The sequence below is a fragment of the Schistocerca nitens genome, chromosome 2, assembly GCF_023898315.1.
Source record: "Schistocerca nitens isolate TAMUIC-IGC-003100 chromosome 2, iqSchNite1.1, whole genome shotgun sequence".
In the NCBI taxonomy this organism is placed as follows: Eukaryota; Metazoa; Arthropoda; class Insecta; order Orthoptera; family Acrididae; genus Schistocerca; species Schistocerca nitens.
The window spans coordinates 294,618,772-294,646,342 of NC_064615.1; the positions used below are offsets into that span (position 1 = coordinate 294,618,772).

Genomic DNA, 27,571 nt, shown 5'->3' on the forward strand with positions numbered 1-27,571 from the left:
GCAGTATTTTAGTTTAATTGGATGTGTCTGCTGCTAAATCTTTTCTCTTACTTCTGTTGATGACCTTCAGTGTAACCAAAGCTGATGGGCACTGCCGGCCACTTTCCATGGATATCATGATCTTTGGTGTATGAAATTCACTAAGCACATGCTGTTCAAGAAATTGCGTGCCAGGTGGTTTCTGAAAAACCTGACACCCAAGCACAAAGCAAAACACTATGGAACAGGTCTGGCATCTTTCCAGCGGTATCATGATGATGGTGACGAGTTCCTCAACAGGAGCGTCACGGGCAGTGAGACGTGGCTTTCTCACTTGACCCTGGAAACAGAGCAGCAGTCAATGCATTGGCGTCACAGTGGATCTCCGGTCTAGACGAAATTTAAACAGACCATGTCGTGCAGAAAGTAATGTGCATGGTATTGTGAGACAGGAAGTGCATTCTGCTCGTTGACTTCCTGTCCAGAGGTGAAACAGTGAACACAGACTGTTTCTGTGAAACAATGTGAAAACTGCAATGTGCCATTCAGAACAAGAGGTGTGGAATACTTACTGCAGATGTTGTGCTGCTCAGTGACAATGCTCGTTCCAATGCGACTCAGCACACAGCCACTGTTTTACAGAAGTTCAGCTGAGAGCTGTTTGATCATCCAGCATACATCATGTCTCCAGACACACTGGTCACATTCATAGGCGGCAGACTTCTACGACACAGGAATACAAATGTTGATCCCACAATATGAAAAGTGTCTCAGTTCTTTTGGTGTCGGTGTCAAAAAGTAGCTCAAATGTTGCTTGCCAATAAAGTTTTTCATGTAACTGTGTTGCCTTTGTTTTAAAAAAATAGGGAAACTCACTTCTGGATGTGCCTAGTACATGAGATACATTGGAGATTGTCTCGTACAAGGTTGGCAGCTAGGCACCACACGCCTGGCTGTTGCTGCCTACTATGTAGTGTGTGGAACTGTCTCGTGTTTCTCTTTTTTGTATGCTGCCAATAGAAGGTGAAGCTTGAAATGAAAATACTTACTGAAATGAAAATCCACTGGCACTTATCACCTGATGATGCTGGCAGGATACTTTCTAGTCTGCGCTCACTGGTGTCAGGAACTTTGTGATAGGTGTAAAACAGGTTTGTGTGTGTGTGTGTGTGTGTGTGTGTGTGTGTGTGTGTGTGTGTGTGTGTGTGTGTGTGTGTGTGTGTGTTGGGGCTTATGGGCGCTCAACATCGAGGTCATCAGCGTCCTGTAAAACAGGTCTAAAAGCTAAATTCCTGTTACTTCTGAATGAGTAGCTGGACAAACTGAGAATACATCGGAAATTTCCTTATCATTGGCTTCTTCCGTTTCTGCAGATATGCAACATTTGCCACCCACTGCTAAATCATTGATGATGATTGATCTCTCTTCAGATCCAGAATTGTTTCTTCTAAATACTCCTCAACCCAAATCGTACAGCACTTAGGGTAATTGAACAATTGTAGAAACATTGTCGTGGCTTTATTAATTTGTGACCATTATTTATCTGTGTACCACATTTAATGAAGTACTATACTAGGTGGTTGTACTAAAAATAAACCTTTCGTAGCAGAGTTTTTAATGTCATTAAAACACTTTCACCAGCTTAACTTTATTGCAATGTGTAGTCTATCAGGAGAAGTAGCAAATCAGAAACTTGTCTCCTGCTTTGTCAAGTTAGCTGATACTAATTATTCCAGATAGTGGAAACTGACTGCACTCATTCTCTAGAATTTGTGCAGTTTGTTTTTGTTTTGGGAGAGCTCTTATGTTTTATATTTATAGCGTTTTACAGGTGCATCCAGTAATTCCTTTTCATTCTCAATTTTTTGAACTTTAAATAACAAGCCACAATAACATCCTCTTCAGAAGAGCTCACGATGCAACTGAAACTGTAATGTGATTTGTGCTGTCTTGTTGCATGTCATATGGTGAGTCACACCAATAAGTGACCCTTATTGAAACATGTCATATCATTTCAGTGTGAACCATGCCTAAGAGAAACAAGCAGGCATTTAGTATGGGAAGTAAAACTCAAGGAGGAAACAATAAAAACTTTGAGCTTTTCTGATGACATTGTAATTCTGTCAGAGACAGTAAAAGACGTGGAAGATCAGTTGAAAGAAATGGATAATGTCTTGAAAAGAGGTTGTAAGATGATGTTAGGGCGTATTTTCTTGAATATAGCTCTGTACAAAATTGAAATGTGGACAATAAAGAATTGAGGTAAGAAGAGAAAAGGACCGTGTGAAGTGTGGTGCTGTGTAAGAATGATGAAGATTAGAAGGATGTATCGAACAACTGATGAAGAGGTACTGAATCAAATTACCAGGAAAAAAGAAAGGGCAATTAGTGGGACACATACGGAGTCCTCAAGAATAAGTCAGTTTGGTAATGGAGGGATTGTGGTGGTTGGGGGAGTGTTTAAGATGCTAGAGGGAGACCTATGCATGAATACAATAATCAGGTGCGAATGGATTTGGTGTGCAGTAGCTATTTAGAGGTGAAGAGGTTTTGCACTGGATTGACTAGCATTGAGAAATGTCTCAGACTAAAATCAACAACATGGAAGATATTAATCCATTGATCTGTGTTTCTGCACTCATTCAAGATGTCATAAAGGAAGCACAGTCCTAGGCCCACACCTATGCCGTTCTCAATTTCCACATGTATTATGCAATTCTGCTGACGTAAAACTATTTATCCACACCCAGAACTTTAACATCAGATTGAACTGCTAGGGTGGTTATTCTTCTAGAAAACCTGGAATTCTCAGGGAATTACATTTTACATGGAAGAATCAGGAACATGTCAAGGAATTCTGTGTTTTTTAACCTGGCATTAGAATTTCATTTTATTTAGTTTTACAAATCACAAATTTTAAAATACTTAATATTTCAAAGTATGTTAATTACATGAATATTATTCCACATAAATTATCAATATTTAAAACTACAGTCAAACTACCTTAGTCAAGAGGAAAGAAAAGTTATTATTGTGGGATGTCCACCCCTTTCTGCTCATTGTTAATTATCAGGAACTATGATACCATCTTGCTCCCCCTAGTTACAACAATTGCACCTCCTAAGGTGCAGGCCCCTCCACCATCTTGGACCTTCTCAAAGCCCTCATCCTGTATAGACTCAACGAAAGGAATATGGCTTACGGATCAGTGGCTCCATCACCATTACAGCTACTGGACCACTGTAGGATCTGATTTGCGACTGGTGCCTTTGAAGTAAGCCCTGTAGACAGAGGTAGGCAGCTCATACAGACCACCCAAAATACATCCACAACAAATAAGTTATTGAGATGTGTTTTGCACAAAATTGTAGTGATCAGTGTAGCCAAGTTTCTGACGACCATAAATAATTTTTAAAGTTAATAGCTGTTAAATTATGATACTGACATAATTTTTTATGGAACCATATACCTTTTTGATGCATTTAGAACATGAGGTAAATTGAATTTGATCAAATAGTACCAAGATAACATTTCAGCAAAACATTGTCGTGCAAATCAGAGTAGTAGTCCCACAAAGTTCAGCATTTCAACATCAAACAACTTACTTGGATATGGTCAGTGGGCTTATTTTGAGTCTCATACCCAGTTTCAAAATGTTGACCTTGAGCTTTGATACCAGCTATGAAGCAACTCAGAACAGACAAAAGAGAAAATTCAATGATATATGGGCTTAATGCAAAATGCACCCGTGGAATATGGCATGTCATGTTTTTTTGCCTGGTGTGCAATCAGGCCTGGTCATTGCATTGGTTTTTAGTAAATACTCATCAGATGTCCTCTTCAAGTTGTGTAATTATAGTGCAGAATGGGTGTGATACCAAGCACATTGCTCGCACACCCCCACCCCCTCCTCCTCCTCCCAGGACAAGTTCGTGCTTAGCTACCATGGGACCCCAGCCTTTGAAGCATTTTTCCCTATTTCATGCTGCATGTCTATCCTCTCGCTATTCTTTTTCCCCTCCCTTGGGGAACATGTCTGGGATGTTATTGGGAATGTTCTGTATTGTCTGTCACTGATGTAAGAACAGTCTCGCCTTTGCTTTTGCTCACTTTTCTTTTCTTTGTTTCCAATCTCTCGTTCCTCCACTTCACCTTTAGAGGTTCCTCTTTTTCTTCTTCCTCCTTGTGTGCTCCTGAAGGCCATTCCATGCATCTGACGCGTAACAGGTCACTGGGTAATGCATAATTCCCAGCCCCGGGTCGACAGATAGGATTCGCACGTACCCCCTGGTAGAGGCCAGGCCAAGGGAGGGGTGATTGCGTGAGCTGCAACCTTTCCAAATTGCTGATTGGTCCCTCTGTCAGGTGTTCGGGAGGTGTGACCTGAGGTGTGAACAGTCACATAAGGCAGGTGCGCCCCCTTGTGAAGGGAGCCCCCAGTTCAAATTAGCATGCCATCGGAGGCGCTGGCAATCATGGGGATTTTCTCACATTGAGTCAATCATCTTCCCAACCAACGTCTACGAAACGTAAGCATAATGAGGCTAGTGATTCAGAGACCCTTCTCACTGCACCACAGTTCCTCGTAGTCTCACGTACTGAAGACAATCAGTCCTTCACTACAGTAAATCAGTTTATTATTCAGAAAGGTGTTGATGCAATTGCTGGCCCTGTGAAATCCTGATCTCATTTACAGAATGTCACTTTGCTTTTGGAGATTACTTCTGATCCTCGAGCACAACAACTGCTAGCTGCCTCGCTTCTCCATGGGTACCCTGTTCGTGTTGAGGCCCATAGAACTTTGAATTCTTCCCGCAGTGTAATTTACAGCAGGCTGTCCGACAATCTAACCGAGGCCAAAATCCAATCTTACCTCACTGATCAGGGTGTCATTGATGTCCATTAAAAAGGTAGATTCCACCTTACTGCCCACCCGTACTCTTTTCCTCACCTTTGATAGAGAGGTGCTGCCATCCAAGATCAAAGCAGGCTATGAAGTTATCACATTCCGGCCGTACATTCTGAACCCAGTGTGCTGCTACCAGTGTCATCATTTTAACCACTCTAGAACGTATTGTCAACACCCAGCCAAATGTGTAACCTGTGGTAGAAATGCACTCGAAGGCAGTTGTCTGCCTCCTCCTCCTACCCGCTGTATCATCTGCAATGGCGGCCATGCCGCCTCCTCTCAGAATTTTCGTGTGTATCTTGATGAGTAGGCTGTCAAAGAGATCCGGGTAACGGAAAAAGTGCTATACCCAGTCGCTCGCAAGCTACTGGCTAGTCACAAACCCTGTGTTCTCCCATCCGGCACCTGTAGTACTGTTCTTGTTACCCCTCGCTCCATGAAGGACATGGACACACAGACATGCGACCTCAAATTCAGCTCTGAGGTTGTGAAATCGAGTGTCAAGGTAGCTTCGCCATCCCCTCATCCAGCTGTGCAACAAAATGTCAAACTCTCACCTCAAGGGGCTAAGCCATCAGCTACACAACCGGTGGGCCAGAAAGGACAGGAGGAGTACTCCCGGATAGGCTCAACCAAGTCCAACAAAGGCAAACGGTCTTCTCTTTCACCAAATCGAAGATCCTCTTTGATGGTGCCGCCATGTGGTACCTTAGCCCACCCGGCTGCCATGTTGCCGGTACACACCACCAATTGTTTTTCAGCATTGGACTCCACAGACTGACCGCACAAGCAGTCCAGTGCTTCTGTGGACCCCATGGAGCATGATCCTCAGACTCCCCTCTAATGGAACGTTAACGGCCTTCGGTCCCACAATGAGGATTTACGGCTGCTTTTAGCATCACAGCATCCCCTTGTACTCTGCCTTCAGGAAACGAAAGTGCACCCTCACAACCGCTTTGAGTTTTCACATTACTTACCGATCAGTTTTGAACTTCCCCCTGAGGTCGGCATTCCATTTCGTGGGGGCATCATGCTGCTCATACGGGACAACATTCATAGTCAACCCATCTCCCTGACTACCCATCTTCAAGATGTTGCTGTTCGCCTTTTCCTCCTTCCCCACCTGACTTTTTCCCTCTGTACCATTTATCTCCCTCAATCATTCGATGTCACCAGTCAGACTTACTTCAGCTTATTGGGCTGCTATCTCCCACATCTTCGCTACTCAGTGACTTTAATGTGTATCATCCTCTTTGGGTTTCTCCTAGGACCTGTCAGTGAGGTGCCCTCTTGGCTGACCTTCTTAACCAACTTAACCTCTTCTGCCTTAACACTGGAGCTCCCACTTTCCTTTCAGACTCCTCGCACTGCTATTCCAATTTGGACCTATCCTTCTTTACTGCCCTGCTTGCCCCTCATCTTGAGTGGTCTGTTCTTTCTGACACTTACTTGAGCGACCATTTCCCGTGTGCTATCCATTTGCTGACTCCTACCCCATCCACGTGTACACCCAAGTGGCAGCTTTACTCTTCCCTGGAGTCCGGATCCCTTTTTGTTGATGATTATGCCATCTGTTGCAGTTCTCTACGGACCTGTCTCATTGAGCGCGTCTTCAGCGATGTCTTGATCGTCTTTACTCCTGGATCATGGACAGTGGCTTTTGCTTTTCCACTGACAAAACTGTCTGTATGAATTCCTAGCAACACAAGTGGTTCTCCCACCATCTTTTCTTCTTAGACCTGTTGCCCTTCCATTCATCGAAACTACAAAATTCCTGGGGCTCATGCTTGATAGGAGACACTCTTGGCCCTCCCATGTGTCTTACTTGGCAGCCCGCTGTACGTGGTTCCTCAATCTTCTACGTGTCCTCAATAGTACTTACTGGGGTGCCAATCAAACCAACCTCCTCCTGTTTGTACCAGTCCCTTGTCCGTTCAAAACTCAACTATGGGTGCTTCATTTATGCATCCCTCTTGCGCCGTCTCAACACTGTCCACCATCACGGAATCTCTTTGGCCACGGGCGCCTTTTACACTAGCCCGGTTGAGAGTCTGTGTGCTGAAGCTGCTGAACTACCACTGTCCTACCGTCGTGACTTTCTCCTCAGTAGGTACGCATGCCGTTTGTGTGCCATGCATGAACATCCAGCCTATGCCTCCTTCGTTGATGATTCCTTTGATCGTCAGTATGGGGCACGTCTCTCTTCTCTGTTACCTTTTGGAGTCTGCTTTCGGCACTTTCTACGGTGGCTTAACTTCACACTACCTGCAACTTTTCCGGTGGGTGTGAACCCTTCACCACCTTGACTTCATGAAACGGCCCATGTTAACCTTTGCCTTCATTCGCTTCCTAAAGACACTACTCCAGCCTCGGTCTATCGCCTTCAGTTTCACGACCTTCACATGAAACTTTGCGATAGTACCTTTATATACGCTGATGGTTCTCGGACTGACCGTGAGGCCATTGGCCTTTCGGTCTGCAGCCCTGGCCTTCTACCATCTGTCCACTGGCGTGTGCATGACAACTCGTGCGGTAGTGACCACTTTCCAATCTTTCTGTCACTGCCACAACGTCACTCTTCTAGGCACCTCCCCAGCTGGGCTCTGAATGAGGCTGATTGGAACTTGTTCGCCTCCATTGCCACTATTGAGCCTCTTTCTCATGATGCCATTGATGTGGTGGTTCGCATGGTCACCACCGGCATAGTTTCTGCAGAGGAATCTGCAATTTCCTGTTCTTAAGGGTCCCCTCAGCTGAGGACTGTGCTTTGGTGGTCACCAGAGCTTGCTGAGGTGATTTGGGATCGCAGATGGGCCCTCCACCAGTCACTGGACCACATCATTGCCTTTAAGTGGCTCCGTGCCCGAGCCCAGCACCTTATTCGCCGACAGAAGCAGGAGTGCTGGGAAAGGTACCACCATTGGCGTCTATACCTCTCCATCGCAGGTTTGGGCAAAGATAGGCGGCTCTATGGCTATCGGACTCCCATCAGTGTACCTGGTCTTTCCCTGGGTGGAACAGTCTGTACTGACTCTGACACGATTGCAGAACTCTTAGCCGAGCAGTATGCTCAGAGTTCCGATTTTACGAATTACCCACTGGCCTTCCACTCCCTGAAACAGCAGTTGGAATGTCGGAGCCTTTTATTCCATGCACAATCATACAATGCTCCGTTCAGTGATTGGGAATTCCAAAGTGCCCTAGTTGCTTGCTCTGATATGGCTCCCGGGCCAGATCGCATCCACTATCAGATGTTCAAACACCTCTCGGTAAACTGCCAGAAATGCTTCCTCGACCTTTTCAACTGTATCTGGGTTGAGGGTGAGTTCCCATCACAGTGGCAGGAAAGCATCGTCATCCCCATGTTGAAACCTGGAAAGAACCCATTGGAGGTGGACAACTACCGTCCCATTAGCCTCACCAACATTCCATGTAAGTTGCTCTGAATGCATGGTGAGCTGGCTCCTTGAGTCTCGGGGCCTTCTGGCTCCGTCCCATGGTGGGTTCCGTAAGGGCCGCTCTGCCACCGATAATCTGATCTGCCTGGAGTCTGCCATCCATATGGCATTTGCTCGCCGACAGCATCTGGTTGCCGACTTGATTGACATGTGGAAGGCGTATGATATAACATGGTGACATCACATCCTCACCACGCTTCATGGGTAGGGTCATAGGGGCCCGCTCCCGATTTTTCTTCAGAATTTTCTGTCCCTTCATTCCTTCCGCATGCAAGTTGGTCCCTCCCATAGTTCCTCCCAAGTCCAGGAGAATGGGGTCCCACAAGGCTCTGTCTTGAGTGTCTGCCTCTTTTTAGTTGTTATCAATGGGCTTGCTACAGCTGTGGGAATGTCTGTATTGGCTTATTCGTATGCTGATGACTTTTGCCTGAACTATAGCTCCACTGGCATTGCGGTTGCTAAATAGCATCTGCAGGGCGCTATCAACAAGATGCGGTCTTGGGCCATATAGCGTGGCTTCCAGTTTTTGGCCGCCAAGACTTGCATCATGCATTTCTGCCAGCGTCGCACTGTTCACCCCGAGCCACGACTTTATCTTGATGGCGAACCTCTTGCTGTGGTGGTGATGCATCGGTTTTTGGGATTGCTTATAATGCCTGGTTGACTTGGCTCCCTCATATTCAGCAGCTTAAACAAATGTGCTGGCACCATCTTAACAGTCCTTGTTGCTTGAGTCACACCAGCTGGAGTGCCGATTGGTCTACCCTTCTATGACTGTATCAGGTGTTGATTCCGCCCTGTCTTGATTATGGGAGCCTGGCTTACAGTTTGACATCGCCTTCTGTGTTGTGGTTGCTTGACCCCATACTTCAGTGCGCGCAACTGGAGCTTTCCGCACAAGCCCTGTAAACAGCATACTTGTGGAGGCTGGTGTCCCTTCATTGCGAATCCGGCGCCAACACCTACTGGCCGTTTATGCTACACATGTTTGTAGTTTGCGCGGGCATCCAAATTACCGCCTCATGTTCCACAACTCGGTCGTCCATCTTCCAGAACGATGGCCCCAGTCAGCGTGTACAATCGCAGTTCACGTCCAGGCTCTTCTCTCTGGGCTTGAGTTTTTCCCTCTTCCACCCCTTTTCCGGGCCCATATACGTATACCCCCGTGGTGTGTGCCTTGCCCATGCCTTCAGCTGGATTTGGCACAGGGCCTGAAGGACTCTGTCCCTCCTGAGACCCTCCACCGCCGCTTTCTTTCCATCCTTGCTGTGTTTCACAGCTCTGATGTGGTCTATACCGATGGTTCGGTGGTTGCTGGTCAAGTTGGTTATGCTATTACTCTTGGGGATCATTCTTAACAACGCCCATTGCTGGATGGCTGTGGTGTTTTCACTGCAGAGCTTGTCACCATCTCTCGCGCCCTAAAGTACATCCGCTCCCGCTCAGGTGAGACCTTTGTATCTGTAGTGACTCCCTGAGCGGTTTACGAGCCCTCGACCAGTGTTTTCTTCGCTCTCGTCTGGTGATGGCTATCCAGGAGTCCATCCATACTCTTGCCTATTGCGGCCGCTCTATGGTTTTTGTGTGGATCCCGGGTCATGTCGGCATCCCGGGTAATGAACATGTTGACACGCTGGCCAAACAGGCTTTCAGTGCTCCGGTCCTGGAGATGGGCGTTCTGGAATGTGATCTCCAGTTGGTATTATGGCAAAAAGTACTTGGTGCTTGGGGTGCTGAATGGCGCACCCTGCCTTCCCCACAACAAACTTTGGGTCATCAAGCAGACTAGCGGTGTATGGCACTCCTCCTTGCGTGCCTCTTGCAAGGGCTCCGTTGTTCTCTGCCGGCTGAGTATTGGCCACACCTGGCTGATGCATAGTCATTTATTGCACCGCAAGAACGCACCTCCATGTCGCTGTGGATCTGCGTTGACAGTGGTCCACATTTTTTTTTGGCCTGTCCACTTTTAACTGTGCTCAGGCAGACATTTGCACTGCCTGATACGCTCCCTGCACTTTCAACAGATGACACTGCAGTGGCAAGCGTAGTTTTGAGTTTTATTTGAGCAGGGGGCTTTTATCGCTCAATGTGAGGGTTTGTCCCTTTTGTGTGCTGCATCTGGCCTTTGGCCTACAGTTTTAGATTGGGGTTTTTAGTGTGTGTCTTGGTGGTTGGCTTTTCCTTTTTTGTTTCCATGGTCCACCAACCACTGTAAAACTCTGTGTGCTTTTAATTCCTTGTTTTCTGGTCTTTCTTGTTCTGTGTCGTCCCTTGTTACCTCCATTGATGTTTATATTCCTTGTGGGTTTTCATGGACGTGGAAAAAGGGACCAATGGCTTTTGTAGTCTGGTCCCTTCAGCCCCCACAAACAAACCAACCAACCGTGAGGTCAGGTGTGCCTTCGTCATTGGCACCCGTGTCTTTCGCTTGCAGCACATTGCTCAGTAGTTACAGGCGAACTCATTGTCGTGTATCAGGCCACAGAGTACATCTGGCGATACAGCCTTTTCAATTGTATCCTTTGCTCAGACTCACTTAGTGCCCTACAAAGTGTATGTGTGCTGTACACCTCCCATTCCATAGTGCAGCGGGTCCAGGAAAACTGTCACTTGCTCACTCCCGGTGGAGCCATTGTGGTGCTCCTATGGGTTCCTGGTCATGTCGGTCTGCGAGGAAACGAGACGAGGGTACTGTACTGCTGCCAAGGCAGAAGTCCTCATACACAGCCTGCAAGTATCAATATTCCCTCCGATGATTTGTGTTGCTGTCTGTCAGGAGGTGGTGTCCCTTTGGCATTGCCAATGGTCCTCCCTTCACAGGAATAAACACCGGTTTATTAAACCTCTCCCAGCGGCCTGGACAACCTCCTCTTGGCCCTCCCGCCGGGGGAGGTCATTTTAACTAGGCTGCATATTGGGCACTGCCTTTTTAGCCATTGTCATTTGCTAAGTGGCACTACCCCACCACCTTTTACACATTGCACCTAAGTTTTAACTGTCCGCCACTTCCTGTGGAATGTCCATTTTGTAACTGTTTATGTTACTGCTTGGGTTTGCCGTCTGATTTATTGGCCATTTTAGCAAATAACGCGCGGACTGTCGACTGTGTTTTACTTTTTATCCACCAAAGCAATATGGCGAAGGCCATTTAATTTTTAGTTTTGGGCCTCCATTTTTGTATGGTGTATTTTATAGCCCTATTTCTACATACCTGTTTTTAGCTGTCTTCCATTATGCCAGTTGGGACTGACCTACAGTCAATTTTTAACTCCTCTCTTTCTTCGTATTCTATAGGTTTCACTTGGGCCCAGTTGTTTTTTGTGTACTAAAGCAAAACAAAACCAAAACCAAACATTGCTACCACATGGATTTCTTTAAGTTCAGTGTGATGTCTTCCAGTAACTGCAGCAGCATATATGTTAGTAACTATAGCTGCTTAGGGTGTTTTTAGTCCCATAAATGAAACAAGGCGCAATAATGAAATTCTCAAGGTCTGCACCACATGTCAGCAGATCAAGCTCAGCCAGCAAGAATTTCCAGCTTACTAGAGGCGATATTATAAAGTTCGGTTTACCCATGGTTTGTAAAACATAAAAGTTGATAAACAAAATTTTCCATACAAATGACGATCACATCAATTTTTGTAAACAACATTCAGGTAACTGTAAGGCACAGTTCCCACTCTGAGGCGACATGATTCGCGATACTGTGCAGAAGCAGCCAGCAATGGTGGAGCCCATAGGAACAGTTGAAACTACTTCTCTGATAAATAGTCTGATGACAGAAATACGACACCGGTACCTGTCATGTCACCCAGCACAGTACGAAGTGCTGGTCACATCAAGCAACTTGGGTCGTGCAATACATGGAGACGGGGAAATTTCAAGTCATATTATGTGGCTCGAATAAAAACTGTTTTATGTATATGAAGCCAAGTTACATCTGTTTCTGTAGTTAATTTTGTCAGTAAAACTTTTACTTTTCATGTAAAAATTAAAAACCATTGTTTTGTTGGTACCATATGTTCTCCCCTATGAAGTCTTTCTCGTTTGGTTTTGAGAAAACTATTCTTAAAATATTAAAAAAATTGTGCCTCTTACAGTTCAAGATCACAGCTCAATAATGAACTGGTTTTCGTTTGGTTGTAAGTTATGCGTCACACACGAGGCTCCTTGCCTTCTAGTATGCGAAGTGCGGAGCTGCCTCATGATCCTCATTTTTGTAAGCCTCCAATGCAAGTCGAAGCCCAAAATGAAAAAACTTATTGAAAGTAAAACATCCCAGGAATCATCAGCTGACGATACTGACTGGAATTTCTTTCAGTCTATGTTCCTAATTTCAGAAAACTTTGTGACAGTTGTAAAAGAGATCTGAAACTTAATTTGAGTTACTTCTGAATGAGCAGCTGGGTGAAGCTGAGGACGGCATGTCAGCATTTTTATCATCGTGGGCTTCTCCCACTTCTTCAGGCATATTGCCTACCCCTATGCAGAATTTGCCACCCAGTGCTCTACCGTTGATGGTGACTAATCTCACTTTAAACTCGGCTACATTCGTATGAATACTTCTCGAGCTGAATTGTACAATACATTGCGAAATTGAATAGTTGTAGAAATAGTATACTAGCTGTATTAATGTTTGACCATTATTTATATACGTACTGAATTGAATGAAGTCTCATACTAGGTGGTCTTACAAAAAATTAACTTTTCGTGGTGGCATTTTTAACATTATTCCCTCTTTTTCACCAACTTACTTTATTGCAACGAGAAGCTCCTCAGCAGGAGAAATAGCAAGTCAAAAATTTGTGTCCTCCCTTGTCAGAGTAGCTGATCCTGTTTGCTCCAAAACGTAGAAACTGTCTGAAGTCATTCTGTAGAATTGGAGGAATTTTTTGTGTTGGAGAGACCTCACAAGAAACCACAATCAAACTATTTTTTATATGTATAGCATTGTACAGTTACACCCAATACTTCCTTTTCTTGCCCAGTTTTTTGGGCTATAAATAATGATACTCCAGTGTCCTCACAGAACAGCTCAAGATAGTAACTGAGACAGAAACAGGATTTATGCTCTCTTGATGCTCGTCATGTTTATCACATGTAGTGCCATCTCAGTGGGAACATAAGTGTCGCACCAGGAAGCATCATGTGGCCTTCATTGCAACATGTTGTCTTCTCTGTGTGAACTGCATCTTAACATTGGATTCATTACCATGAAGATATTGATCTAGTGGAATGTGGAAATTTGTTGGAATGTACTGTTCGCAGAACATTTGTGTGGCCTTAATAACCAATACATTTCATCTTGAACATGCAAACACGTTTTTACTGATTCAGACAAGTCCAGTAACTTGCAATGTTTATTTCGGAAGTTGCATTAACCTCGGGCAATAAAAGTGTGCTTCCAGTAAGAAAATTACTTCATAAATTCATTAGGGAAGGACATTTTAAAATATTGTACAAATCTTATTGTGCAGTCTACAGTTGCCTGCTGGTGCCGTCAAAATAGCTCCAGACTGTAATGTTCACAGATGAAACATTTGTTTGCGCATTTCGTGTTGCCATTTATTTTCTTCCATCTTTCTGCTTATAATCTTCACAAAATTTAAAAATTCATTCCCACATAACGAAATTTAAATGGCTTCAGACCAGGTTGAACTCGTGGGTAAAATACTAATAATGAGAACAAGTGAGGTACTGAAACTGAAATCCACTAGTGGCGTACCTTGCCTGTGTTTATAACCTACCTTTGTAACATGTGATTGTTCTGGAAACAAAACCTTAGCTTTATAATCAAAACATGAATTTTAACAAAAAGCACATTTTAATGAACAGAAATTAAATTGTACTAGGGCTTGCAGAAAAGTAATGTCTCTGAATTTGTTGTTTGAAAACCCGTAAAGCTTTTTAAATAAAAATAAAACAAACATTATTAATGTTCTACAAAAAATTTTATTAACATTATATATCTTTATTCTTCATGTCTACATATTTGCAGACCTCCGCCACTAGAGGCCTGAGAATTGTAGCATGCAACGGGTGGTGTGTAATGTAACTGTGTTGGTGTCTGAGAAACAGTCTACTGTAATAGAGTTTTAGATTCAAAGAATTCGTCCACAGATAGAACACCCTCTCCTTCAGTCTGACAATGTCAGAACACTTAAAAGTGGTGCAACGTCTCCAACAATCCGATGACATCTTTTCACTGTCATTAATCGTCCTCCGTACAATCTTGACTTTGTCACAACTAATTTTTATCTGTTCCAAAACTTGAAGAACACCTTCGAGGACTTCACTTTTGATATATATGAAGCAGTGCAAGCAGAGGTGAAGTTGTGGCTCCATCAATAGTTCAGTCCACAGTGGCGATATCAACAAACTGGTCTCTTGTTGGGAGTAGTGTGTTAATCGCCAGGGTGTGTATGTACAGGAATATATATGTAAACTTGAAGAATTAAGATGTAGAATGTTAATAATCTTTGTTTTAAGCAGCTTAGAGTTTTACTTAAAAATACGGATAATAGTTTTCAGCAAGCCCTCTTAAGGGATTTTCAAAGTAATTACATTTTAAAGTTAAAAATTTGTGAATACTGATAACGTCTAAACTAATAAATTTGCTGACAAAATGTTTGCTTAAAAGAAAATAATGAGAATTTTCAAAAAAGGTGTGTTGGACTTCCTCCAGATAATATTTTTATGCAGAAATGGTACGTAATGTTCTGTGTGCAATTCAGTTTTTAATTTTCTTTCGTAAAATGTTCACAATTACTTTAATGACAAAGTAAGAATTAGAAAGAGTTAACTACATACTGGGTTACAAAATTGAACTTTTAGTAGTTTTATTTAAACCTTTATAATTTTGCAAATATGTGTGTTTTCTATTGTGTATGTAACAGAATGTGTGAAAGAAAACACAGGGATTAATTGAATGAATATCTCCTGTTTATGACCTCAGAAGAAATGGTTCAGTAACATTCAAACCGTATGAAATGTAATTATTAGTGACGTGTATCAGTAAGTAAATATAAATTCTGGATTCGTATATTTCAGTAATGACATTTTGCCTACCCGCTGCCTGATACACTACAACAGTATTCCTCAGCCTTATGTTACTCTCAGTACATTGAGACAGGCCTAGACTCAACACGGCACATCAAAATGCCCTCCCCGTCAAAATTGCCTGGATCTTAAATAAATCTTAATATAATTATGAATTACTATGTTGTTATGTAAGAAATTATTATTATTATTATTATTTCTTTCCTTTCTCAGACGTTATGTCTGGTTAAAAATGGAAAGTGACGCGGACCTTGATCAAGCGTGACTTCCTTTTAACTGTACTGTATATGTTACATTGCATTTAGGAACTTTCGGGTAATTGGACATGTATCAATAATTACAGATTTCTGTAGTTGTATATATACATTTGGATGTAGCTATATTACGCTGATGTACTGGTGGATATTGTGTGGTATGACTCCTGTAGTTGATAGTATAATTGGTATAATGTCAACTTTATCCTGATGCCACATGTCCTTGACTTCTCAGCCAGTTGGATGTATTTTTCAATTTTTTCTCCTGTTTTCTTCTGTATATTTGTTGTATTGGGTATGGATATTTCAATTAGTTGTGTTAATTTCTTCTTTTTATTGGTGAGTATGTCAGGTTTGTTACGTGGGGTTGTTTTATCTGTTATAATGGTTCTGTTCCAGTATAATTTATATTCATCATTCTCCAGTACATTTCGTGGTGCATACTTGTAGTGAGTTAGTGAAATAGTCTTGAAGGTAGTGGCATGAGAGGAGTGGGTTTGTCACACACACACACACACACACACACACACACACACACACACACACACACAATCTTACAGTAAGTTGGCAACACTCACTATGTGAATGAAACCAAACAAACAGGCGTAAACACTGTGGCAGTGTAGAATGAAAAACAGTTAAGAAAGTCAGTTGTAAATAATGCAGCGCAGGAAATACTGCAGGATGCCAAAAACTCCCAAGTGCAGATGTGAAATGAAGCCTGTCAGGGTGTATACGACCCAGGAGATCCGGGAAAACCCGGGAATTTTTTCATCTGGGAGAAAACTGGGAAAAACCCGGTAATTGTTTACAATTCCGGGAATTTTTCATTGTTTTAGTTTTCAGCTAAATTTTTGTGATTTTGAGTGGTAAAAACCAATAATGTAACAAAGGATGTTACTGTACTCCGCTACCGCAGAATGACACTGCAACAACGAAACATGAACGAGAGGGACAGAACAAAAAACGTAAAAAAACTTCAGTTTCAAAGGAAATGCGCCATAACAACAACAAAACACAGTGCTCATAAAAGTGTCTGCAAACAGCAAAGTGTGTCAAAGGCTTTTGGAAGACTATGCAATGCTTCATAACAACAAATTGCCTCCGATGAACGTAACGTGACAACTGTTTAGATTCCTTTGAGCAGTTGCGGGGGGGCTCTTGTGCATGCGCAGTTGAGTCGCGTATGAGTAGTACCTTCTCCCGCTTCTGTTCACAGAAGTGTGGCTGGGCGCCACTACCCAATATTGCCCCGGTTTGAAAATATCGTAGATCCGGGGCTGATGCACAGAGCAGTTGTGGTGGGGAGGTGGGTCATCTCCATATGATCTGTGTTTACGTTCAGTGATTTTGATGTTTCATCTTCGTTTATTGCTCTCACGGTGAATGATAACAAAACCGATTTTTGTGACCGGGAGATATCAAATTAATTAAATTACATTCACATAGTTACAGAAGGCTAAAATATGTTATTAGTTTCAGATTTTATTTCCACCTTTCTGACAGTCAAGCATTAATCGCCTTGCAGAACAATGAAGTTATCTTTGCTGGTTTGCTAAAGAGATTTGGCTTTTATTAATCTTTTCTGCTGAGGCAGTCAGTTTATTTGAAACAAACTGTTTAATTTCGCACTGTAGGCTGGTTTCGGCTGTTCGCTGATTTCAAGTGTACGTATGGCATGATAAAGAACCAAACATGAGATAATACAATACTGGTACTCCAAGAAAATTTACATCCGAATTTGGACATACGAATGTGCACTTTAAGCCGAATTATGCATTTTAGTATGGTTCACGAAATTCCGATGCTCTTGAAGTATCCTCTGATGTCTTGTTTCTTTTATGACATAATGTAAGATCTTTTAATGTTTTACACGTACGAACATATGGCCTTCCTGCGTCTTCACGCGGTGACACCTGTTATCTGGAGCTCTCTTGCAACTGCTGAAACGAACCTATTTCTAACAGGTCGCAGGAAAATATTGCGAATGATGGTTTGAAAAGCGTTACATTAAAAGCAAATTTCCTTTTACGCAAGATGAACTATGTGCGAGAATGTACGATGAATTTCTTAAACAACAAAGCGTCTGACTCTCATTTAAAAATCAACTCTTTGAGGACGGCCATTTAGAAGAATTTTGAGCCCATAAGATCAGACATTTACGTTGTTATTAAAAATTTTACTGGCACATTTGTGTGATGTATCTTAAAGTGTATCATGCGTAGAAAAGATCAACATTATATGTGGAAGCTACACTTTTCTTCCAGCTTATTAATCTTCAAGATCAATATTATATGTTAATGCTATGTATATTAATTTAAACCATTAATTTTTCTTATTTGTGTTTTCGCGCTACTTAAGAGTGATCTTGCTATTGGCTGACTACATCACGTGTCCTATGCTGTCATCAGCTGGCGAGATCACGTGACATGAGTTTTAAGTGGCTTACAAAAGCGCGTCGCAATCTCGATTTCAATGCTTCGGTAAGTAAAATGCGGTATTTGGTGGAGTTCGAATTTATACCTTCGTAATACGAAAATATGTAGTGTACAATATTGCTGCACATCAAAGCTTTTTCGAAACATGTTTTTTTCCCCCTTGAGTTTCGTTTTCTAAAGTGGTGGGAAATTCTACATCGGTATATAAAACCATACACATTCAAAGGATTAATGAGTTTTACAGTGCCAAGGAATAGTATACGGTCACTTAACACGGGAAGAGTGTATTTTCGCCTGGGGGAAAGTATTTTTAACCGGGAAATCCGGGAATTTTTTTTCCTTGTCCACGTAGACACCCTGCCTGTAGACACCAACACCTGCTAGCAAGAAGGGAAGGAGCAGATTATGTAAAGAAACACCATAAGTAGCTTGCAGATCAACGTTATAAATAAAATGCTCTTTCTAACCTAAAACAATCAAAAAAAATGTACAAACATATGTATCCAATTTATAGAATAACCTACGGAAGACCCTTCGTAAATAAAAGCGAAATGCGTCTGGTATAATTCTTATTAATTAGATTGCAGTCAGCTCAAGACGGATAACCTATAGTAACAGTGTTAACAGCTGCTGCAGAAGATGGCCACGCAAACAAAGGTATTACAAATTTTCATTGTCGTCATTCAATTATATAGCTGATAGTAGTACGTATTCGCACCTGCAAATACATTTCATTTATTTCACAATGGCTGTAATCACCCCAGTGCATGTTCCTTCAGACATGCATGCATGGACTCAGAAGAGAAGACAGATATTTTGCTAGGTAATATGTTGGGGCTCCGGTACTACACAAAGTGGGCCAAAATGGAACCCCCATCCGTATGGATCTTAAGCAGCCCATAAAGTCATTTTGGAACTGGAGCTTGTACCTGCTGAGTCCTGCAGTAAATCCATCATCATGTTAAGTAAGATGTTGCAGGCCCAAGAACAGTAGTGTTTCCCTTGTCAGCAGGTAAAATTACTATTTCTGTGTCTTCTTTTAAAAAATGGAGTGCTTTCCTTTCTTCAGTGTTGTTCTGCTTGGGCGCAGGCATCCTGGTTATGGGCCTGCAGGTCTCTCATCTTATTTCTTGAGCAGTCTCTCTGTGTTGCCACATTTTTCCCCACATCACACACACAAAGACCATGCCCTGCTCTGATTCGTCCACAATGATGCTATAGCCTCACCCGTTGGCGCCTGTGCTTCTCTAGTGAGCCAATGTGTATACTGCCAAGCCACTGCAGTAGCGCGTCAGTAAGCACCTGAAACTGAGAAGTAGCTGTCTCATTGAAATATTGTGCAGTCTCCACAACATTATTCAATGCAACACCCATTTAACATAAACTTGTACTGATGTAGTTATGAGCTTCAGTTTCTCCCCCCCCCCCCCCCCCCCCCAACAACCAGTGAAAGTAATTAACATGTTTACTTCACAGACAGGAATGTCTTGTTGACAAATGTCGTTTGCTTGCTGGAAACCATAGCAGCATTACAGAGTTTCTCACTATACCCAACACACTCAGGGATTGGGCGTGTTCTGTCACCACCACCACCACCACCACCCCCTACACACACACACACACACACACACCAAAAAAAACTGAAGATAAATAATTATCACTATATTACCATTGAACTACTACTACTACTACTACTACTACTACTTCTCCTCCATATTTAACTGAAATACAGTGGAAGCCCAGCGTGGAATACCAACATTATTATTGAACAGAAATACTGTATTGTTGTCGGACAATTTGTGGGTTCTTTGGCAGTGAAACATGCAGGAATTATTGATAAACAATGTGGAAGACAGTGTTAAAGTTTCTGCCGGTGTAAAACCTGGAGCCAATTTCAATAGTATAATGGTGAGTGTTAACGAAGAATGTTCTGATTTCTCAAAGACTGATTGTGCTGTGCTCATAGGGGGTGCTAATAACTTCTACAGGAACAAAGCTAGTGCCTTGATTAAGAAGCTGCTTAAAGTGCTGCGGTTCCTGCATTTCACCAGTGTCATCGGAACAACATTGCTACTAAGGTATGACTTACCAGACTGGTCGTGTGTTAACAATGAAATTAGACTTACTAATATGAAGCTGAGAAGCTTCAGTGCCAAGTTGGTGAATGTTAAGGTGACAGACATTATTAACTATGAAAGAAACTGTTTCACACAAACCATGGAATGTATCTCAACAAATATGGTAAAAGAAGGCCAGCTTGTAACATAAGCGATGCTCTTGAAGATATCTCTCTGGTCAACAAAAGTAGAAATAAGTCATTTATTGTGCTGGGTGTGCCTTCACAGGGAAACTAACAGAGTGGACCAATTCCCATGGAATTTGGTCCACGAGAAACAAAATAACGGAATGCAATTTAGAATTAAAGACCCACGCAGATGATCAGTTAAATGATTCTGTGTTGGATTTAGTTCATAATAACTCCATAATGCATTTTAATATAAGGGGTCTGTCAGTAGGAATATCAACAAATTGTATGAACTAGAAGTATTTCTGGAGAACCCAAGTTCTGTAAAAGTTATATGCTTAACTAAACGCTGGCTTAAAAGTGAAAATATAAATTTGATAAACTCACTTTCAGGTTACAATTTATCAGTGAGTTTTTGTAGAAAAATGGTTTTTGGAAGATCGTGCATTCAAGTAGAAGAATCACCAAGCTTTTAAGTCAGGCTGACTTTTAATTGCTTGAGCAATGAACTATTATTTGAAAGCTGCTGCATTGAACTTTTGGAATGTATTGTTTAATTATTAGCATATGTCATCTATTCAGCTACATGTGCATTTCGAGACAAATTTGAAACATTGCTGTGTAGGTTGCAGGTAGAAAATTTATGTAAAAAAAGGTCATAATATGTGCTGACTTCAACAGAAGTGTAAGAGCTGATGATGGATTTGCCATTTCTCTGAAGGATGTGTTATTTACAAATGGCTTAACATTAAACTTTAGCAAGTACAGGTATAGATAATGTAGTGAGCAGTATCAACTATGGTGCTACAGAAAAGTTCATCTTAGAATTAGAGATATCTGACTATTCAGCCCTTTTTATGTCAGTGCCAAATTTAGATAAAACTGTAACAGTGAAATGGAGTCAGAAATGTCAGCCAACAAAATGTGGATACATTTGTCTCAAGACTAAATGGAACTTCCCAGTCGTTCAGCAAGCGGTACTCAGTAGACACAAACTACTATGCTTTTGTATCAGAATGCATGAGTGTTTTCGATGAATGTTCCCCTTCATAACAGCACATGACAAAAACTGTAAAAAAACTCGGGATAACTGAAGGCATCAGGATCTCTAGTATTAGAAAGAGGAAACTGCACATGGAAGCAAAGAACAACCATGATGCAGAGTTTGTCAGCTATGTAAGCAAATACAAAAGAATATTTGACAAAGTAGTTCAACAGGCAAAGGCAAATGGCAAACAGTAAGCACATATCAAATGCCACAAATAAATCAAAAATGGTATGGCAGATTGTCAAGCAAAAATGGTATGGCAGATTGTCAAGACTAAACAGATGGGGAAATGTTTACAAATTCCAGACATACATGTGAAGAATTCAATAGGATTTTATAAATTCTAACAAAATTGATAATCTCCCTCCTCCACAGATAAGTCCCAATATAATGCGACACAGATTAGGAGAATTCAAATTTACTTCCCATTACAAAGTGGCTAACATTATAAAAATCCCAAAAAATCTCAAGTCTGTGGGCTGGGAGAAAATTCGGACAAAAATAATAAAGGCAAGGTGTGATAATGTTGCACCCCAACTCTGTCAGAAAATAAATCAGTCATCTGATGAGGGCTGCTATTCCGGACAGGGTGCAGTATGCGGAAATTCGACCTATCCACAAAAAGAACAGACAAGGGGAGATAGGAGATATTCACCCAGTATCATTATTACCAATTTTTTCTAAAATATTTGATCAAATAGTGTGTAACCAATTAGAAGAATACAACAAAAAATATAACATTATTCTCAATAATCAGTATGGATTTAGGAAGGTCTGAAGCACTGAGTATGCTACTAATGAACTAATCACTAAAATTAAGCAAATGCCTCAGTAACAAGGAGAGTATCCAGTATCTTCTGTGACCTCAGTAAGGCATTTGTTATGGTAAACCATAAGCAGCTGCTCCTCAACTAGCTTCTTATGGCTTCCATGAATTTTTTTTTTAAGTTGGTTCACATCTTATCTCAAAAAGAGGAAGCAGAGGGTAGTTACTCAATAGAAGGGTGAGAAATCTTGCTCTAGTTGGAAGGAAATACAAGCAGGTGTACCCCAGGGGTCCATACTAGGCCCATTACTATTTCTACATTATATAAATGACATACCAGGTAAGGTAACTTCAGATATAATTCTGTATGCAGATGATTCAACAGCAGTAGTCTGCTGTAAAAACGCTGAAGAATTAGCACAGAAAATGAAATAAACTCTTCAAGAACTAGAAAATTGGATAAATAATAATGCTATGAAACTAAACCTAACAAAGACACAAACTGTCACTTCAGGACCAAACAGACTTAACACAGTTGAGTTATGAAAGCAGAGAACTGATAACTGCAGACTCTGTTAAATTTCTTAGTGACCATAAACAAAAAACTTGTTATGGACTGATCAAGTGGATTGCTTACTGAAGTAGTTAAATAGTTCTGTTTATGCAATGAGGGTTCTAAATAAAGTAACTGACTTTGCTTTTGTGTAAATTGTGTATCATGTCTATTTTATATCAGTTGTAAGATAAAGCATAATTTTTTGGGGTGTTGAAAAAGGAAGTGGTAGACGATCATGCAAACCTTTATTTGCAGGCCTTGACTTACTGATAATCCTATCTATGTTTATATTTGAAACACTTCTCTTGAGCTAAAGAACACACACACATATTTTGAGGAAATTAGTTCACACCTGCTTATGAAACAAGGCACAAACAAGATTACACGGCTTTGAAGCTTAGCAATAAAATTTGTTCAAAATTCTAGGACTGCAAGCTAGAAACGTGCAAACATTGAAAAATGTTTAAAAAGCGAATGTTACTCCAATGGGGACGATTTTATAAACGAGGAAGACAAGTAGGAGATAAAACATTTGATTTGTTTTCCTACATTATGTTCTATGTGTATGCTTACGTTCTCTTTTAATGGAGGTATATGTTCTTTTTATGTGTGTCCATACTTACATTGTATTGTGTAAACTATGTATCTAAATATCTAGATGTATATATCTAAAAACAAAGATGATGTGACTTACCAAACGAAAGTGCTGGCACGTCGATAGACACACAAACAAATACAAACATACACACAAAATTCAAGCTTTCGCAACAAACTGTTGCCTCATCAGGAAAGAGGGAAGGAGAGGGAAAGACGAAAGGATGTGGGTTTTAAGTGAGATGGTAAGGAGTCATTCCAATCCCGGGAGCGGAAAGACTTACCTTAGGGGGGGAAAAGGACGGGTATACACTCGCGCACACACACACATATCCATCCACACACATATACAGACACAAGCTTGTGTCTGTATATGTGTGGATGGATATGTGTGTGTGTGCGAGTGTATACCCGTCCTTTTTCCCCCTAAGGTAAGTCTTTCCGCTCCCGGGATTGGAATGACTCCTTACCCTCTCCCTTAAAACCCACATCCTTTCGTCTTTCCCTCTCCTTCCCTCTTTCCTGATGAGGCAACAGTTTGTTGCGAAAGCTTGAATTTTGTGTGTATGTTTGTATTTGTTTGTGTGTCTATCGACGTGCCAGCGCTTTCGTTTGGTAAGTCACATCATCTTTGTTTTTAGATATATTTTTCCCACATGGAATGTTTCCCTCTATTAATTTATATCTAGATGTATACACGTATACTCCTTTCATGGAAGTATGTGCACTTATTAAGTATGTCCATAGTCAATAAATTTGAGAAACAAACATGAAAAATACTCAAAAAGAAAGATTTTAAGCCGCTGAGGAAAATATTAAGAAACAGTAAGAAATCTAACGTATAATTATCGTTTTATGTTGTAATGTGTGTCCGGGAGCATTCATGTGCTTCCTTTCAGTGTATCTTGTTTTGAGGTATACTTAGGTAGACATAGAATTATCCATTGACGGGTCACCAATGTTTCAATCGTATAATTGTATATAAAATGTTGTATATAAAATGTTGTATATAAAATGTCATGTGACAATAAAGATTCTATTCTGTTCATTCCCACATTGACAGGTGGTGGCTTTACAATTAAAAAATATTCATAGTAAATATGGGTAAGATCAGAGGCCTGCAACTTGTGTTAAATTGTATTCATCGTAATAACAGCAAACAAGTCCAAAAAGCATCCCCCCAAGTCAGTCGTCGGTCGTGGAAATGCTTAATTTTAAGGTCTTCGTGTCACTGACCTCAAGTAAGTCTAAGTCCCCATTGCTGCATCAAAACAGTCACTTGCTAAATGTTGGAAGACTTGTACTGAAAAATTGTCATTGTTGCCTAAAACTGCACAGATTGCTCCAGTAACACATCATTGCGAAAGAACAAGAGAAGACAAATAGCAAAAAGCCCTCAGCATGGTTGTGCCAGCTATTAAACGCATCCCCATCCCTCTTCAACCTTAACCATCTTAAAAAACAGAGAATGGCCTGTCATTCAAAATACACAAGAATTACACTTATTATTAACTCTTGAAATGTCAGTCCTCAGATTTTAACATACTTTTCTTGTTGATCCTGATTATCAACAAATTACTTTTTGCAGATAAAAATCTCTTTTTGATGTTAAATTTCTCATTGAAATATGCTCAAATGCTTACCAGAGCAATCTTATTGAAATATGTTCTCAAATTGGGTGGGGGGATTGTTTCTCATTTGCAGATGGAAAAAAAGCGCAGCAATACAAAGAGATAATAAAAAATTCTGAAGTAAGATTTTATTTTGCAGATGAACTTTTTGAAGTGGATGACCCTTGCTACCCAGAGCCACTCATTGATGATGTCCCTTTGGCAGACTTGGAGTGGTGAAGTCTTTTAAAAACCTTAATATTAAATTGAATTAGTAGTTTTTAGTAATACCCAAAAAAAAAATTCTTAAATGTGTGTAAATTTGTGAACAGTTGACAGATGAACTATAATGTAGTGCATGTACAGTGTTTGTTAATTATGTAACCTGTTTTGTGATAATAAAGTATTTGCAATTAGGCCTACAGGTTGTGAACTTACCTTTCATCCCACTTAATCTATGTAAATAAATGTGTAAGCGTTAGATTGTTCAAAATCATGTATCTCGGAAAGTTCTTGACCAATTGCTTTGCAATTTTGACACGTAATTGCTTTCTGTATATACTGCTTTCAAACCTAAACCAAGCATCGGATGTAAGAATGAATTAAACATAAGAAATAGCAGTTCTTCTAGTACCACTCGAAATAATGATGAGCAAATGCCTGATGGTGCTCATGAAAGATGCTGGAAGACGCAAGCCCCTCTCAAAAAGAAATATGAAGAACTAGTAGAACTTATGGACAGGTGTAAGCTCAATGTATTGGGGGTTGGGTGAGACAAAGTGGAAAAGCCATGGGAAGAAATCACTGAGAAATGGATATGTGCTATATGTGGTAACAATATTGAATCCAAAAATGGAGTTGGCCTTGTCCTCCATAAAGATATAGGCATATGTGAGTGACAAGATCATCCAGATGAGACTAAGAGCTGGCTATACACAGCATACTGTTTTGCTGGTATATGCACCACAGACAGGATGTACCACTGAGGAGAATGAGCATTTCCTTAATGAACTTGAAGAACAAATAACGGAACACCATCATTATGGGCAATCTGAATGCTCAAGTTGGTAAAGGAAGACTGGGATGTGAAGACATCATCGGTCCTCATGGTTATGGGAACAGATACCCAGGAGAGAACCTAATTGATTTTCACGTGCGAAACAACCATACAGAACACGTTGTCTCAGAAGAGGGGAAAGTCATAAAATAACGAGATACAGCTGGAATGGTGAGATTAAGACTACAAGAGACTTTGTCATCACTGATAGAAAATGTTACAGATGTTAGTCTTACCCAGTGCGGGCCTAGATAGTGACCACTGGCTATTAATTTCTGACCTAAAAGATGTTAAAGTGCAAAAATTTAAACAAAAGAGAATGCCAAAGATTAAGACTTGACTATTGATGGACATAGAAAGTAAAAGGAACTATGAAGCATGAATAACAGCCAAATGCCCGAAAACTGAGGAAGGGGGAGTAGAAGAAGAATGGTCTTTATTCAAAGAAACCCTTGTTAAAGAAGCCACAGGTATCTGTGGTAAAACAAGTGCTACACCAAAAGAGAAGGAAGCACCCTGGTGGGATGATCAGGTGAAGACAGCAGTGAAAGTGACGAATTCACTGAAAAGAAAATTAGACCATGAAAAATGGAAAGCAGATAATAAGACGAAATGAATTAGCAGTGCAACATCTAGCACAGGAATACTGGAAAAGAAACTAGCTGCAAAAAGACTGTCCAAGGAAGAAAAGTGCTGGAGGATTCACTACAAGAATAGAGGAAGATTGTCAGTGAAGTAGGAAATTATTATACAAAGTACTAAAAAGTAAACAAAATGAATATGTAAATATCGTTGTGCTGGAAACAGATGACAATTTAATACGAGCAAAGGAAGCAATTAGGGTGCTGTTAAATGGAGATGAGGGCAACACAACCATCAATGACTGTAGAGTAATTAATGAAGTCCAAACCAACAGACACCCAATAAAATGTTGAGCTAGAAACAGCATTAAAGAGCATGCGGAATGGAAAGTCGACATGCTTTGATGGTCGCAGCTCAGACATGATAAAGGCAGTAGGAATATTAGGCTTAAATTGGCTATATAGAGAAAAGTTATTTGGGAAGAAATCAAAATTCCAGAAGATTGGAGTAAAGGAGTCATCTGATGAAAATTTAGAAATTACAGAGAAAGAAGCTGAAGCTCAAAAGAAACTTAATGATTGGAACAACACATCCAAAAATGTTGGACTAAAAATAAGTAAAACAAAGACAATAGAAATGACCAACAGGCAAGAAACTACCTCAGATATATTTCTAGGAGGAGTCAAAGTAGAATCGGTTTTCCACTTCAAGTACCTAGGAAGTATGATCTCGAAAGGCAACAGCATTAGGCAGGAAGTACTCAGCAGGATACAGAAAGCATCCAATTCCTACAATCAAATCAGAAATCTTCTCTGGGACCATAAAATGCCACGAAATGTGAAAGCAACCATGTACCACACCTATTTCGTACCAGTCCTTACATATGGTTTAGAAACATGTACCCTAATAAAGAAAGACCTCAGCAGAATTCAGGCAACAGAAATGAGATTCATTAGAACTATGAATCAAACAACTAAAAAGGACAAAATTAGAAGTGAGGTGAATAGAAAAGTA

General features: G+C 41.0%; 1 protein-coding gene across 1 annotated transcript in view; it reads left to right on the top strand.

The window, feature by feature from the left end:
* Positions 1 to 25,334, top strand: part of LOC126234373 (uncharacterized) — a 43,893-nt gene extending 18,559 nt beyond the window's left edge. Inside the window, exon 4 of the mRNA XM_049943061.1 lies at positions 25,079 to 25,334. Within this exon, the coding sequence (XP_049799018.1) occupies positions 25,079 to 25,158 (80 nt within the window). The 3' untranslated portion in view covers positions 25,159 to 25,334. The remainder of the gene's footprint in view (positions 1 to 25,078) is intronic.
* Positions 25,335 to 27,571: the final 2,237 nt, after the last annotated feature.